This window comes from Diabrotica virgifera, chromosome 3 (genome assembly GCF_917563875.1).
Source record: "Diabrotica virgifera virgifera chromosome 3, PGI_DIABVI_V3a".
Classification (NCBI taxonomy): Eukaryota; Metazoa; Arthropoda; class Insecta; order Coleoptera; family Chrysomelidae; genus Diabrotica; species Diabrotica virgifera.
The window spans coordinates 15,677,587-15,693,855 of NC_065445.1; the positions used below are offsets into that span (position 1 = coordinate 15,677,587).

Genomic DNA, 16,269 nt, shown 5'->3' on the forward strand with positions numbered 1-16,269 from the left:
TTTCAGTTTATAATTTTAACCAATACGGCATTAAAACATAACATAAAACATTAAAACATAAGTCACGAAGAAGTTTTCTGAAAAATTTCAAGTCAAAATATGCAATAAAAATAAAAGTTATGTGACTTTATAGACGAGCGGTACACCCCAAAAATGCTCATTTCTCAAGATATTGACCACAGTGTGTTGAATGGCTAATTTTGGTTATACTTTATGTTTTTGATGGTGCTGAAAACGAAAATTAGGTTTATTTTCAATTTTATGTGGTGGAACATTGTTAAAATCGCAATTTTATCCTGAAAATAAAAAAAAATTAAATCACCTTTTTTGCTTTTAACTTGCTACAACTCTGTTCCAAACAACTCTGTTCAGTTTGTTTCTGAAATTTTTATAGTATATATCTCTCACGTTTCTGTGGGACCTGTTTTAATCTTTCAGTCTTATTATAATAAAAGTTATGAATTTTTTAAAGTAAAAGGCCCAGATTCCTGAATTGCAAAGTTTAATCACAACATTTGAAATTTAGCTTCTTAATCAAGTTTATGTTAAACTATGGAATACAAAGAACAAAACACACAAAATGTTTTATAGAAAAAAAAATGGTGCAAATGGTTTTTAAGAAAAACGTGACTTATTATTTTTTTGGTTTTAAAGTAAAATTGCGATTTTGACAATGTTCCGCCACTTAAAATTCAAAATAAACCCCATTTTCGTTTTCAGCACCATCAAATACATAAAGTATTACCAAAATTAGCCATTCACCATACCATGGTCAGTATCTCAAGAAATAAGGGTTTTTTTGGAGGAGTTCCTATTGCATACATGAGAAACTTTTTTCCTATTACATATTTTGACTTGAAATTTTCCAGAAAACTTCTTCATGAGTTATGTTGCTGTGTTGGTTAAAATTACAAACTAAAAAGTTTGTCACTTAACGTTTTTAAGTAAACATGAAACTAACGAATTCTGACAACAAAATGTTTAAAAATTAAAAACTCTTCTTTTAATTTTTCTTAACATTTTGGACAAATCTCATTGTTATCTAAATACTTCAAACATGATACAGTAAAATTTTCAAATGGAAATATTTACAGCAACCGAAGATACAGCCAGTTAAATTTGAAAAATCCTTAAAATTGTTTTTTTGCATTTTTGCATAAAATTTGATTTTTGAACATGTTCCACCCATTTTAGATAAAAATAAACTTCACATTCGGATTCAGCGACCTCGAAGACATAAAGAATCACCAAAATTGGTCATTCACCTGAAAGTTGATTTTCGTGGTCGGTATATCGTCATTTTTGGGGTTACTGCTGCTCGCCTGTAGGTCATTAATGGAACTGTGTCGTGTGCTTTTTTGATGTGAAATCTCTACTATTCTACAAGGTGTTAATGTTAATACGAAATTAAAAAACATAAAAAATTTTTAAAAACATTTAATAAAAAACATTTAATAAGAAAACATAATTATCTTTTAAACTACCTCGTATAACATTGCAAAACTTTATAGTTCAAAAACGAGAACATCAACAAGGGTTCAAAATGTTAAAATATACAGGGTGTTCCATTAAAAAGAAAATTTCAAATAAAACTTTCAATTAAATCTAATTACATACTTATTAACAGTTTATCTGATTTTTAGAAATGAACCCCGTACTTCTAAGAAAAGCCTGCCCCACAAAAAAAGAATTTCAAGGAAACTCAAGAAGAGCACTGTATCAGCTTCCAAAACTATAGTCTGCAATCTTTGTGAGCAATCGTTTAGCTCTAATGATGAATTTGCACAACACGAAATCTTATGTCAGACCACAATCACTCCAGTCAACCAAGTTAACGCGTTTAACTGCCAAATTTGTAATGAACCTTTTACAGAACAACTCAAGTAAGTATTAGTGCTTTGGTTTTCTTTGGTCACCTAGTACAAGTCGATAAAAATTTCTGAAACCACCAAGGACAGACTGATCGAAAACTTGGGTTATGCGATGTTGTCAGATCAATGGGATTTCAAAGATGTTTCGTTTTTTTATTTGTTATCTGTTTCACAGTAAAATTTCCTTCTGCTTTCCTGCATAAATTTTAAAACGTGTATAATTTCACGGGATTGTGGACTTATTCTCCTATTTTTCACGGCACTTTTGTAATATTCATATTTATTAAAACAATATGAAATGTATTGTAAATAAACAACAATTCAAAGATCTGGCAATGTCGCAAAACCACTGATTTCCTGTACAATATTGTTGTACTGTTTATCCTTTGCACTAACGTACAAATATTTCTGTAAGAAATAATTAATAAATTTCTAAATGAACTAATACAATAATATTTTATCTTTATAAAGGTTCTTCGAACACTTAAAGAAACATTATGAACCTGGAGGAGGCGGTTTGCCAACTGGACCTCCGAAAGAAATACCTAGTACTAACAGTACTATTATAGATAAGAAAACCACACCCGAAAAAACAGAACACGTTGAACATGAACGACAAGAAAGTTTGCTGTCCAGTCTCCTTAATTTAAGTTGCATCGAGTGTAATAAGACATTCAGAAGACAAAAGACTTTTGAGGCTCATATGAGAGACATACACCCAAGCAAAAATGAACCTATTGATGAGTTCAGTGAACCAGAAGATCTCATGGAAGGTGAGTGAAATTGTGATAACTTTATATAAAATTATATAAAAGAGGGACATGCACAGAGCAGTCCTGAAGCAACTAACTATATATGAAGTATCTTTTAGTTTAGTTTTTTAAAATTTAATTCTATTATTTGGTTTTTGTTCTATTCTATTGGGCGCCAACATTTATTACAACATCTCAAATGAGGTTGTTTCTGTTGGTGTTAGTCTAGTTCCTTAGCCACGATTCCTTTTTACAACCCGAGCTTCGTTTTCTTTCTTTTTTTTCATATTCCGTGATATATTGAGATAGCCGTGTTTACCAGTGACTGAATATTCTAAGTAAACATTTGGTCCTTCGAGCCGGATTCATCAAAAAGGTTATTGTCTTTTCCATAGTAACTAAACCTTTGGACTTACCTGCTTACACAAATATAGTTTGAACTGGGAAGTTATTATAACAGAATTTAGCCATTGATTCAATTCTACAGCAAGTTGAATAAACTCATTAAAAATATATTATAGATATAATTTAAGATTAATGTGAGATTACGAATTAAAGATTTAATTATAATTATTTATTTATTTTTGAAGTTATCCTTCTTTAGGCGCGATTGAGAGTAAAATTTCATAATACTGCGCGCATGCGCACACAGACAGTATGGCGTTTAGTTGCTGAATCTTTTAAGTTATGTATAAATATATCAGTGCAAGGTGTGAAAAAAATATATTAGTGTTTTTAGTAAATATATTTATTATAATTTTTGTGTCTTTGGATTTGTCTTCCTCAGGAGTATGATGAGTATTATTAAAACATTTTATTGTATATTTATTATACTTCACCTTGTCTGTTTGTTACCGTGAATTGTCATTAGGTACGTCCGAACCGATACAGACACAGTCCTCGTAGCGTATTTGATATAGCATTCGGCCAGAGATCGAGATGTCTTGAGTTCGAATCCGGAGCAATCTTATACTTTTTTTTTATTTTTTTGAAAGCGGTAAGCGCAAAATTAGTTTGGTGTTTAAAAAAAATTAAAACAAACTGTTTAAAGTATATTTATTTTTAAGAAATCATATAATAGAAGTATAACTTCTTATGTGCATACAAAGTACACACACATTCTTTTTTTTATTTATTTATTTTATATTTATTTATTTTTATTTATTAATTATACACAGAGAGTGTTCATTTTTCTTAGTACTTTAGCATTGGTCCTTCTACTAGTCCAGCTAATTCTCGTAGAAGAGAAGGGGACTCATCTGACATTATAGTGTTCAAAGTCTTACGTAGGTGTCTAATTTTGGTTGGTACAACAGTTTCTGTATATTGATGAATCATTGCCGAGATATCTCAATCCGTCTGTTAATTTTTTTTGACTGTTCTTCTTTTGGCCTTTCTTCAAGCCACCATGCACTAGTCCGACTATGCACTAGTCTCTCTATGTATTCCTCATAAACATTGAAAGGAAGTGCAGACCAAAGCTTCGGTGCGCCCTGAGAGATCTCCGAATTTTATTGAATAATTTTATTAAATTCAAAATCAACAAAGTGTTATTCTCACAACATATGTACTTACAAATTAATGTTGTAATTGAATATTTATAGGTATAACAATGGTGGTCGATACAAATGAACCTGAACCAGAAGAAGATGACTCCAAAGCATGGTACAGGGAAGAGGAAATCCATCAGACTGAAGAAGACTTAAAGGAGCTGGAATCTGGAAATGATCATATTTGCCACCTCTGCAATCAGCCATTCCCATTAAGGGCCATATTATTGCAGCATTTAGTTACCTGTAGAGCAACAACAGGCAATACAGGTAAGTGAAATATTTTATTATTTTTAATTATTCTGTATGTAACAAAAATATATTTACTAATTTAGGCCCTAGGCCTACAAGGCCTGTTGTGCACTCTAAATAAATAAACTTTTAAACTAAAAGTCAAACAATTAGGAATGCACGTCATAGATTTAATGACATCATAACCCACTGGTACAAATTTGACGGCAAACCAATTATTTTTCCTCAAATATTAGTTTTTTCACTACCGTCAAGTTTGGAAGGAAATCGCTGTTGCCAAATAAAAAACTTATTATGCATTATACCACAGCAACTACCAACTACACTGTTTCTCTTTGTCTTTAAGAGTGTAAAACAAAGATAATTATCTGGAATATAAAGTGTCGAAAGTCATGTTGTCCTGTCTAAAGGTTATGTAAGATTTTTGTTTGTTTATTTTTTTTCTTTTTCTTTTATGACCTTTGGGAGCTATGCCCATTTAGCCAGCAACATTTCTTAAAATTAATGACTAACTAAACCTACCATACAACAAAACTGTTACAAACCTAATTGACCAATCAAGGATAGGGAAGGGAAAGTGAAGTTGGTTAAAAAATAAACTGTCTTAAAATATAAACTAAATAATTAAAATATAATTTGAAAACAATAATTTGACATATAATATATCCTCGAATGTTATAACAGATGTCAGTTATCATTTACAATCGCAAAAAAAAATGACTTCATATAAACTTGTCACTAATTCTGGTCAATGAAATGCTCGCTGTAATAGGAATGGCATGTCAAAAGAATCTGATTATTCCCTATACCCTGTTTGGTAAAGAATGGGCCATAGCTTAACCTTAGATTCCTGAGGTCAAAATAGGTAGATTTAAGCTAACTTACCTTAGTACAAAAGTTGATAATAACCGAAATACAGGACGTCAAAGTTAAACTTTTATTTTATTTATTTTTGAATATTTCCTGACAGGCATGGGACAACAACTCGAAATTTGATGAGTGGTGCTGGTATTGTACAATCTACTAAATTATGTTAAACAAACGTTTCTGGTTACTACCAGAGGCGTACGACGGGGGAACGTGAATGGTTGACCCTTCACAAATTTTACGCCACTAGCGGAATTGCTATTTTAGCGCAATTTTTTTATTATTTAATACCTTCTATGTAAAAAACATACTTTTCATTCGTAACGATAAAGCCATTAGTTTTCGAGATATTTGAAGCTAAAAACGAAGGAGCATAATAATACATTAATCAAAATAAGTGTGCCTTTTCATATTTAACTTCAAATATCTCGAAAACTTTATCGTTACGAATGAAGAGTATATTATTTGCATAGAAAGTATTGGAGAATCTAAAAATTATGCTAAAATAGCAGTTTTATCAGTGGCGTAGAATTTGGGAAGGGTCAACCATTCACTTTCCCCTTTCGTACGCCTCTGGTAGTAGCCTGAAACGATTATTTATTATAATTTAGTAGGGTGTACAGTGCCTACACTTTCTGCCAAGTATCACATGGATAGGTCAAATTATTTTAAAGTATTCTTTTTTTTTAATAATTTATTTTTTATTTAAAACTTTAAGAACTGTGTGTCCGGTACTATAAAACTATTTGACATATCCTTATGGTACTTGGCAGAAAGTGTAGGTACTGTACACCCTACTAAATTATGTTAAATAATCGTTTCTGGTTAATACCAGAGGTGTTGAACAGGGGAAAGTGAATGGTTGACCCTTCCCAAATTCTACGCCACTGATGAAACTGATATTTTAGCATAATTTTTAGATTCTCCAATACTTTCTATGCAAATAATGCACTCTTCATTCGTAACGATAAAGTCATTAGTTTTCTCGATATTTGAAGTTAAAAATGAAAAGGCACACTTATTTTGATTAATGTATTTCCTTCGTTTTTAGCTTCAAATATCTCGAAAACTAATGGCTTTATCGTTACGAATGAAGGGTATGTTTTTTACATAGAAAGTATTGGAGAATCAAAAAATTGCGTTTAAATATCAATTCCGCCAGTGGCGTAGAATTTGGGAAGGGTCAACCATTCACGTTCCCCCTTCGTACGCCTCTGGTAGTAACCAGAAAGGAGATTGTACAATACCAGCACCACTTACCAAATTTCGTGTTGTTGTCCTATGCCTGTCAGGAAATACTCAAAAATAAATAAAATAAAAGTTTAATTTTGACACCCTGTATTTCGGTTATTATCAACTTTTGTACTAAGGTAAGTTAGCTTAAATCGACCTATTTTAACCTCAGGAATCTAAGGTTAAGCTATGGCCCATTCTTTACCAAACACTCTGTATATTTTTTCAAATTTAGAATATGGCAATAAGGGGAAAATTACGTTTATTCCTTATTGTTTGACTTTTCCTATTGTATGAAAGACTCGTAAGAAACCAAATAGATTACATCTTGACTGGACTATTTGAAATTGTAATTAATCTTATTTTTCAGAATCTGCTCCTTTGGCTGTAGTTAAGAAAATCAACAAAAAGAATAAAAAGAAAGCCACTCACAATTGTAACGAATGTGATCGTGTCTTCACACACAAAAATTCTCTCGTTTATCATATGAAGAGCCATTCTGGTATTCGTCCCCACCAGTGTGACCAATGTGGCAAGAGCTTTTTCGCTTCCAGTGCTCTGAAGGTATGTAAAGTTTGGAGATTTAAAATTTAAACAAGCAATTGATAAGTCCTAGGTTTTCACGAACGTGACCGGAAGTAGAATTGGAAGTCGATATTTGAACTTTTCGTGTAACTTTGCGTTATTTGATATACGAGTTCACTAATTTTGAGGCATTTTCGCCAAACTTCTGGCCATAACTTTTTAATCGGAAATGACATCAAAACCGGAAATAAACATTCGAGTTTTTCTGTCTGTGTTAAAAAGGTGTATTCGAAAGTGTCACATTATACAAGTAGCAGAAATAGTACATGTGATATAACAATCATCGCATATTAAAAAGTGGAACTCGAATGTTTAGTTCTGGTTTTGACATCATTTCCGGTTAAAAAGTTATGACCGGAAGTTTGGAAAAATGACATCAAAAATAGTGAATTCATATATCAATTGACGCAAAGTTACACGAAGATCTCAAATATCAATTTCTGGTTCAACGTTCGGTCATGTTGGGTGAAAACTTACGAAGTCCCACTGCTTGTTTAAGATAGTTTAAGTAGACAATTTTGAAATTTCTATTTATTTTAGGTCCACTTGCGACTTCATTCTGGAGATAAACCTTACAGTTGCGAACATTGCGGAAAAAGGTTCAGGCAATGGGGAGACCTGAAGTATCACATAACATCGTTACATTCGACAGAAAAGAATTTTCAATGCGAATATTGTGGCAAAGAATTTGCTCGAAAATATTCTTTGGTTGTACATAGAAGAATCCATACAGGTAATACTCGATTTGAGCTGTTTTATTACTTATTTGTTCAAAAACATATTAGGGTGTAGTTTTTGGCAAAACAGAATACCTGAAAGGTTACCCCGTTAAGATAGGCAAAATGCCCTCACTACCAGAATTCAATTACTCTATATCGTCGCTGACTTACAAAAAGGTGCCAAGTAACATTTTATTCAAAAGAGGTGTTATGTGCAAAAATGATAGGTACGAAGGTTCTACCTATTGTGAAAAAAGGGGTCAAGTGAATTACTTATTGTTGTTGAGATAGTCTCATAATTTTTTGGTGCCAAGTAACATATTTTTTTTAAACTGATTGTGTAAAAAGGAACTAAGTTCCACTTAGTAAAAATATAAAAATGTTACTTGGCCCTTGGCCCCCTTTGCAAATCAGCGACGATATGATTAAAAAATAAGACTTGAGCTGTTTTATTACTTATTTGTTCAAAATATATTAGGGTGTAGTTTTTGGCAAAACAGAATACCTGAAAGGTTACCCCATTAAGATAGGCAAAATGCCCTCACTACCAGAATTCAATTACTCTATATCGTCGCTGACTTACAAAAAGGTGCCAAGTAACATTTTATTCAAAAGAGGTGTTATGTGCAAAAATGATAGGTACGAAGGTTCTACCTATTGTGAAAAAAGGGGTCAAGTTAATTACTTATTGTTGTTGAGATAGTCTCATAATTTTTTGGTGCCAAGTAACATATTTTTTTTAACTGATTGTGTAAAAAGGAACTAAGTTCCACTTAGTAAAAATATAAAAATGTTACTTGGCCCCCTTTGCAAATCAGCGACGATATGATTAAAAAATAAGACTTGAGCTGTTTTATTACTTATTTGTTCAAAAACATATTAGGGTGTAGTTTTTGGCAAAACAGAATACCTGAAAGGTTACCCCATTAAGATAGGCAAAATGCCCTCACTACCAGAATTCAATTACTCTATATCGTCGCTGACTTACAAAAAGGTGCCAAGTAACATTTTATTCAAAAGAGGTGTTATGTGCAAAAATGATAGGTACGAAGGTTCTACCTATTGTGAAAAAATAGGTCAAGTTAATTACTTATTGTTGTTGAGATAGTCTCATAATTTTTTGGTGCCAAGTAACATATTTTTTTTAAACTGATTGTGTAAAAAGGAACTAAGTTCCACTTAGTAAAAATATAAAAATGTTACTTGGCCCCCTTTGCAAATCAGCGACGATATGATTAAAAAATAAGACTTGAGCTGTTTTATTACTTATTTGTTCAAAAACATATTAGGGTGTAGTTTTTGGCAAAACAGAATACCTGAAAGGTTACCCCATTAAGATAGGCAAAATGCCCTCACTACCAGAATTCAATTACTCTATATCGTCGCTGACTTACAAAAAGGTGCCAAGTAACATTTTATTCAAAAGAGGTGTTATGTGCAAAAATGATAGGTACGAAGGTTCTACCTATTGTGAAAAAAGGGGTCAAGTGAATTACTTATTGTTGTTGAGATAGTCTCATAATTTTTTGGTGCCAAGTAACATATTTTTTTTAACTGATTGTGTAAAAAGGAACTAAGTTCCACTTAGTAAAAATATAAAAATGTTACTTGGCCCCCTTTTGCAAATCAGCGACGATATGATTAAAAAATAAGACTTGAGCTGTTTTATTACTTATTTGTTCAAAAACATATTAGGGTGTAGTTTTTGGCAAAACAGAATACCTGAAAGGTTACCCCATTAAGGTAGGCAAAATGCCCTCACTACCAGAATTCAATTACTCTATATCGTCGCTGACTTACAAAAAGGTGCCAAGTAACATTTTATTCAAAAGAGGTGTTATGTGCAAAAATGATAGGTACGAAGGTTCTACCTATTGTGAAAAAAGGGGTCAAGTTAATTACTTATTGTTGTTGAGATAGTCTCATAATTTTTTGGTGCCAAGTAACATATTTTTTTTAACTGATTGTGTAAAAAGGAACTAAGTTCCACTTAGTAAAAATATAAAAATGTTACTTGGCCCCCTTTTGCAAATCAGCGACGATATGATTAAAAAATAAGACTCCTTAGACGGAGTCCTTTTAGGACATTAAGAAAATTAGGCGAAATACGAAATGCGAATTTTTAAAAAACATGTTTTTTGAATGTCCTAAACTCCTAAAGTGCTCATTTAATGCAAATTATATGTAACATAAAAAACCTTGATTTGATCTATTTTAAAGTCTATTATAAATTGGAGAAAATCCCCCAAACACCTAATAAACAGTTTTTCAGTTTTTAAAGCTGGCGCACCTTACGGAAAAATCGGTAATAAATTTTTTGATAAAATACTCAAAATAATAAAAATAGACATGCAGCCATTTCCATAAAAGTTATACGCTGTTTTCGAAAAAAAAAGAATGCATTTTTAGGTTATATACAGCTGCGGCTATTGATTAGTTTACAGCCTTACGTATCACCCAGGAAAGGTTGATTAAAATTAAAAAATCAAAATAAAAGGTAAAAAAAATCAAAATAAATGTAAAAAATGAAAGTGTAAACTATTCAGTAACCGCAGCTGTACATTCAACCTACGGGTCTATAAAAATAGACAATTTTATAAAAGCCTCAACTATGTGTGTAAATTGTTTCCTCTTCATGTGCCTTGTCCGTTCCGAACGTTGGCAATTAACATGGCTATTCTGACTTTGTTTACGGCAGTTCTGAATAGTTCAGCAGATGACAATCCGAACCATTGCCGCAAGTTTTGAAGCCACTGAGGAGTGTCTCCTCCTCCCTGGAATCCTTCTGCTGTCTATTTTACCTTGGATGATTAGCTGTAGTAGGTACTCTATATTTATTGTGCCTCATAATGTGATCCAAGTAAATTGTTTGAAATTTTTAAATTGATTACAACCCACCGAAAAAAAAAATAAATACGAAAAAATGTTTTAGGGTGAGGGGGAGGAGGGTGGCGGTCTAAAATTGCATATTATTAAACACAAAACGTAAAAAAATAAAAAAATAAAAGAATGTGTGTGTACTTTGTACGCACGTAAGAAGATATTCTTCTATTATATAATAGGTAATTTAAACGAAGTAAATATACTTAAAAGGTTATTTGTACTTATTTTATTTAAAAATCAAACTAACTTTCTTATCTACCACTTTAAAAAAAAGAATATCTTCAAAAATTATATAATAATATACTTACAATCATAAAATCTATAAAAAAAATAATAACTTGCTTGGGGCTTGAACCCACTTCACGTCTACTGCGCCGTACGAAAGTTGACGCCATTTCAAACTGCACCAAACTCTCGTATACGTCATGTGGGAATATACACAAACTAAACGTTTACACCATAAATTTATATGAATTTAATAAAATTATTAGTTTGATTTTTGTCGAAATAAAATACAACAAAATATAGAGTAAGAAAACGATATATGAGATGAAGATTTGTAGAAAGTTTGTTCGTAATCAGATTATGTAAATTAAAGCATTGCCCACTAATAGGTAACTACATTATTTTGTTTACATTTTCCAAATAGATAGGTATTGAAACTACATATTAGGTATTTCCAACTGAAACATTTAGAATTACGTACCTGCGGCTTTTCAAAACTATTTAAAAAGTCACTATAATTATAAATTTGATTTTATTTCTGTCCACACATCAATAAAAACTAATATACAATATTTTTGTTTACCGATAACCTCCATATTGAACAATTATTGACAGATCATTTCAAAATTTCAACACCCAATCAGAGCCCGTATAACAACTAATACCATACTGTCGGTGTGCGCATGCGCGCGGATCAATCAAATTTTACCCTCAATCGATTCGCCGCTAAAGAAGATTATTTTCAAAAATTATTCAGGCCGTATCGATCTCAAAAAATATGATAACCCTGCAAAAAATCCCAAAAACACTTAAAAATCATGACAAAACATGGTTTTTGGGAGTTTAAAGGTGTTCGCCCAATTTTTGAATGTCCTAAAGGACTCAGTGACTTCAAGTTATATATGTAGTAGGCAAGTATGAAATGCACAAGAATCTACAGGTCGAGCAAGTCTCGTAAATTTCACGATTGCGAGCCACGCTTCACGCAACCGTGTTTGCGTACTTGTGTTTCGAGTTGCGTGGTCGTGCGGAGTTATATTTACCAAATTTAAATATAATCGTTTCTTTTCTACTTCTACTTGTACTGATTCAATAATATATGTCAATATGGCTACTGGGTGTAAAAGATAAATCTTATTCTATCTGTTCTTAATGAGTTTTAGATAATTTTAGTTGTATTTCTTTGTAATTTTGTGTTGTACAAAGATTAATTTAACATTTTCTCTGGAAGTATTAATTTAGAAAGATAATATGCTTCATTGGTGTTGTGTTTTGAAGTGTGAAATGCAAAGTAATTGTGATAAAGTCAAGATAAAGTTCACTTTTAAACTGAACTAAATAAGGTATCTGAGAGACAACAATGGTTAAATGCAATACAATGTACAGGTTTTACTAGCGAAATGAAAATTTTCCTGTCCTGTCTGCTGTAATCATTTTATATCTGGTAAGTTACAATTACAACAGTAACGATTTTTGAAGATGTTAACATTTTAATCTTATAGGAAAACCAGCCGACTTAATCGATAATAACAATCTCCAGATTGGGTTCCTTCAATAAATATGGGCTATAAACACAATGAAATAAGTTCCCCAAAATCTAAAATGGAGTGGTATCAAAGGAGAATTAAAGGAAAAAATATTCATATTGAAATTATTTATAAGGCACTGGACTGTCTTAAATTCTACAACAATACTAGGTGGGTAAATGATTTTAGACATTTTTCATTAAGAGTAGATTAAGATTAAGTAGATTTTCATTCAGTAGATTTAAGACTTGTTTACACAGGTAGAGTAATGATGCAAGTACTTGATAGAGTAGAGTAACTCTACCTGTAAAAATGCTCAGCACAGTCGAATAGCTGGTAGAGTGTATAGTTGGAGTTAAAGTAGAGTGACTAGCAACCTATGGCAAAGTAACTACTCTATGACCACCACTACTGCCAAAATGTCTACTCGGCTGCACACTCTACCCATGGAACACGCTCAATTATGGCAGAATAGAGTAGGTAGGAGAGTACATGGGGGCGCTGTCATTCTGGCTGGAATTGTGTTTTGTGTAAATAGTGAAAATGAAGTTCACCGAAAATGAAACTTTAAAACTTGTAGAGCTATAATACGGCGAATACGAGTGTTTATGGAATTTAGGTAGTGTATACTACAGAAATAAAAGTTTGCAGCAAGCTGCGGAGGATGAAATCGTCGAAAGAATGGCAAAGGGGGCTTTGGAGTAAACGAGCTTAAGCAAAAAATTAAGAATTTAAGGTGCACTTATAATCAAGAGTGTTTAAAAATACAAAAATCGGTTTCACTATACTAGCATCAGTACTATACTTGTACTCTCCTCATGTGAATGGTATCAAGCCATTTTTGGTAGAGTACTACCGCTACTCTACTCTCCTCAAAACTCTACCCATGTAAACAAGTCTTTAGAAACAGTGGAAAATGAGGTAGCTAGTAGAGTAGTAGTAGAGTAAAATATACTGGTTTAGCAAATTACAATGTTTTAAGGTAATACAGTAGCGATAAACAGGTAGCCAAAACGTGTTCCAAGATTGTCACTGTAATTTTGAATATTTTTTCGAGGCATTTGGCACACGTATTCGTAAAATAATAAAGAATGGCGGTACAGAGCCCAATTTGAAAAATATATTAATATGTGGAAATTACTCTGTAATTATACAATATTTAAAAAACGAACCTGTACCGCCATTAAGAAGAACAAAAAAATACACTTTCTTCAAATAAACTTTTTTATCCAATGCCTAGATTTTGTGTAATTTTGGAACTACTAATGAAATAAAAAATTTTAGTAGTTCCAAAATAACACAAAATCGGATAAAAAAGTTGTATTTGAAGAAAGTGTATTTTTTTGTTCTTCTTAATGGCGGTACAAGCTCGTTTTTTTTATATTGTATTTAATTACAGAGTAATTTCCACATATTAATATATTTTTCAAATTGGGCTCTGTACCGCCATTCTTTATTATATTACGAATATGTGTGCCAAATATCTCGAAAAAATATTCAAAATTACAGCCGCAATCGTGGAACACATTTTCGCTACCTGTTGATCGATACTGTTTCCTCTTAAGATAGTTTTAATAGTTATTTATGATATAAGTATTAAAAGTACAATTTTAAGACGCGCATGTGAAAGTTAACTTGAAAAAATAATTTTATTAATGTTTTGACTTCCACATCAGATGCCATTGTCAAAATACAAAATATTCATTATTATTAGGTTTGTTCTAGCAAACAGCCAAACTAGTCAAAAACCATCAACAAACAGTTGGTCAGTAAAAGAACATAATACAGTCACCAGTGCGATCCCCTCTACTCGCGCTGGTCCACTATTCGCTAATGGTTTCAAACTGATGCTAGAACAAACCTATTATTATTATGCATATCATTATCTGTAAATAATATTTCTTCTGATTGTTAATTGTAAAGGATAGAAAAATTACCATTTATTTTATTTTTTTTTAGAATCAGCTGAGAGAAGTGGTCTACAAAAAACCAGGAAGGAAACGGAATATGTGGCTACGAAAGGCAAAAGAAAGGTTTACAAAGCAAATGTGACACATTTTTTTGAAATATTTAGGAATATCAGTAAATTGCATTAAAAAAATGTATGAAAAGATTTTGTTCAATAAAAATGTTTATATTTATCAAGGATGTATTATTTGGTATGGCCACATATCGTCAGTGATGTAATAATACATCCTATCTGTTTTTTCATGAGTTTTGTAAGAGAGACTAAAAACTTGTCTTAGGGTCACCTCCTCTTTTCATTTGATATTTTTTGACTTGTTTTGTAGTAAATTAAACTATCTATGAACTACAAAACAAGTCAAAACTTACATATGAACACAGGAGGTGACCTTAAAACATGTTTTTCCATCTCTCATACAAAACTCATGAAAAAACAGATAGGAGGTATTGTCACATCAGCAAGGATGTACAGTGATGAGTGCCCTAATAACCGGCAAAATATGGGCAACATATTTAGTTGTGAGATAAAAAGAAATGAAACTAGTCGAGCTGGGAAATTTAGCGAAATTAACCTTTAAATTTACGTTATATTGATCCCACCTTTACACATATCGGAGGAGTATGTCAACTAAAACTGTCACTGTGACAGTGGTAGTTTCCAAACTCGTCTGATACGTCTGAAGGTGGTACACAATCAATACAATCTAAATGTATAAGTTAATATCGCTGTATTTCTGGTATATCCAGGGAATGTCTACAAAATATATTTTGAATGTCCAGAGAACATTCGTGGACATTCATGGAATGTTCCAATAAGACATTCAGGTAATGTTTAAAATGCTGACACAGGATTTTCCTGGGATGTTCATGTTTTCGGGGATATTCCAGGAATTTTTCAATGTCTGTGTACCTTCTATGGAATATTTTGGTGTTATTACCGCCGCACTCCATTTGCGATTTGTAATCAGGAAGATTGAACACATTGTTTCAAATACAAGTCAATCCATTTGTGACTAAATAATCATGGATTGACTTCTATTTGAAAGAATGTGTTCAATCTTCACAACTACAAATCGCAAGTGGAGTCCGGCGCTTAGGGCTACTTCCTCTTCGGTATTATGTATTATACTACAGAAATCAGGAACTTTCCTTCTAAATATATGTATGCATCTTGGCCATCAAACATATTCTTCCAAACATTTTTTTAAGGGGTTACATAGGTCTTGTGGGTAAAAAAAGTGACTTTTTAAAAAAATTATATCTCGAAAACTAAAATTTATTTTTATTTATAATTGGAACATGTAAAAGTATAGTACTTAGGGTAGTCTCAAAAAAAGTTTCAGCCAAAAATATTCATTTTTGTAGAGTTTCAAGTTTTTTTTGCGTTGGCAGCATAACTAAGTCCAGTCTCATCTGAAATCAAAAAGTTTCTTGTAGTTTATACCTCTGGCTAGAATATGAACGAAGGAATTAAAAAAAATGAAATTTGAAGATTTTACATAAGTTTAAACACATTTTTGACCCCAATTTTTCTCATTTTTAAAGTAGTTTTTTTTTATAAAACAAAAATGACCTCATCTAATAAAAAATCCTTTGTTCATTCACTAGCCAGAGGTATAAACTACAAGAAACTTTGATTTCAGATGAGACTGGACTTGTTATGCTGCTCACCGCAACAAAGGGCTGTTGTCGAAAAATTGCAGTCAACTCTACAAAAATGAATATTTTTGGCTAAAATTTTTTTGAGAGTACTATACTTTTACATGTTTCAATTATAAATAAAAATAATTTTTAGTTTCCAAGATATAATTTTTTTAAAAAGTCACTTTTTTTACCTGCAA

The 16,269-nt window shown here is 31.8% G+C and overlaps 1 protein-coding gene and 1 long non-coding RNA gene across 4 annotated transcripts in view; both read left to right on the forward strand.

The window, feature by feature from the left end:
- Positions 1 to 16,269, forward strand: part of LOC114327158 (zinc finger protein 26) — a 30,219-nt gene that overhangs the window by 3,198 nt on the left and 10,752 nt on the right. For both annotated transcript variants that reach the window (XM_028275679.2, XM_028275680.2), the window contains exons 3-7: positions 1,644 to 1,883; positions 2,343 to 2,644; positions 4,228 to 4,443; positions 6,896 to 7,089; positions 7,651 to 7,843. In XM_028275679.2, coding sequence (XP_028131480.1) covers positions 1,644 to 1,883; positions 2,343 to 2,644; positions 4,228 to 4,443; positions 6,896 to 7,089; positions 7,651 to 7,843 — 1,145 coding nt within the window. The remainder of the gene's footprint in view (positions 1 to 1,643; positions 1,884 to 2,342; positions 2,645 to 4,227; positions 4,444 to 6,895; positions 7,090 to 7,650; positions 7,844 to 16,269) is intronic.
- Positions 7,850 to 14,710, forward strand: LOC126881785 (uncharacterized). 2 transcript variants are annotated; one of them, XR_007696991.1, is made up of 3 exons: positions 7,850 to 8,088; positions 8,906 to 12,634; positions 14,423 to 14,710. It is a non-coding gene; the product is annotated as an uncharacterized LOC126881785 (long non-coding RNA). The 2 variants fall into 2 exon arrangements; XR_007696990.1 differs by having other exon boundaries at positions 7,873 to 12,381; positions 12,440 to 12,634.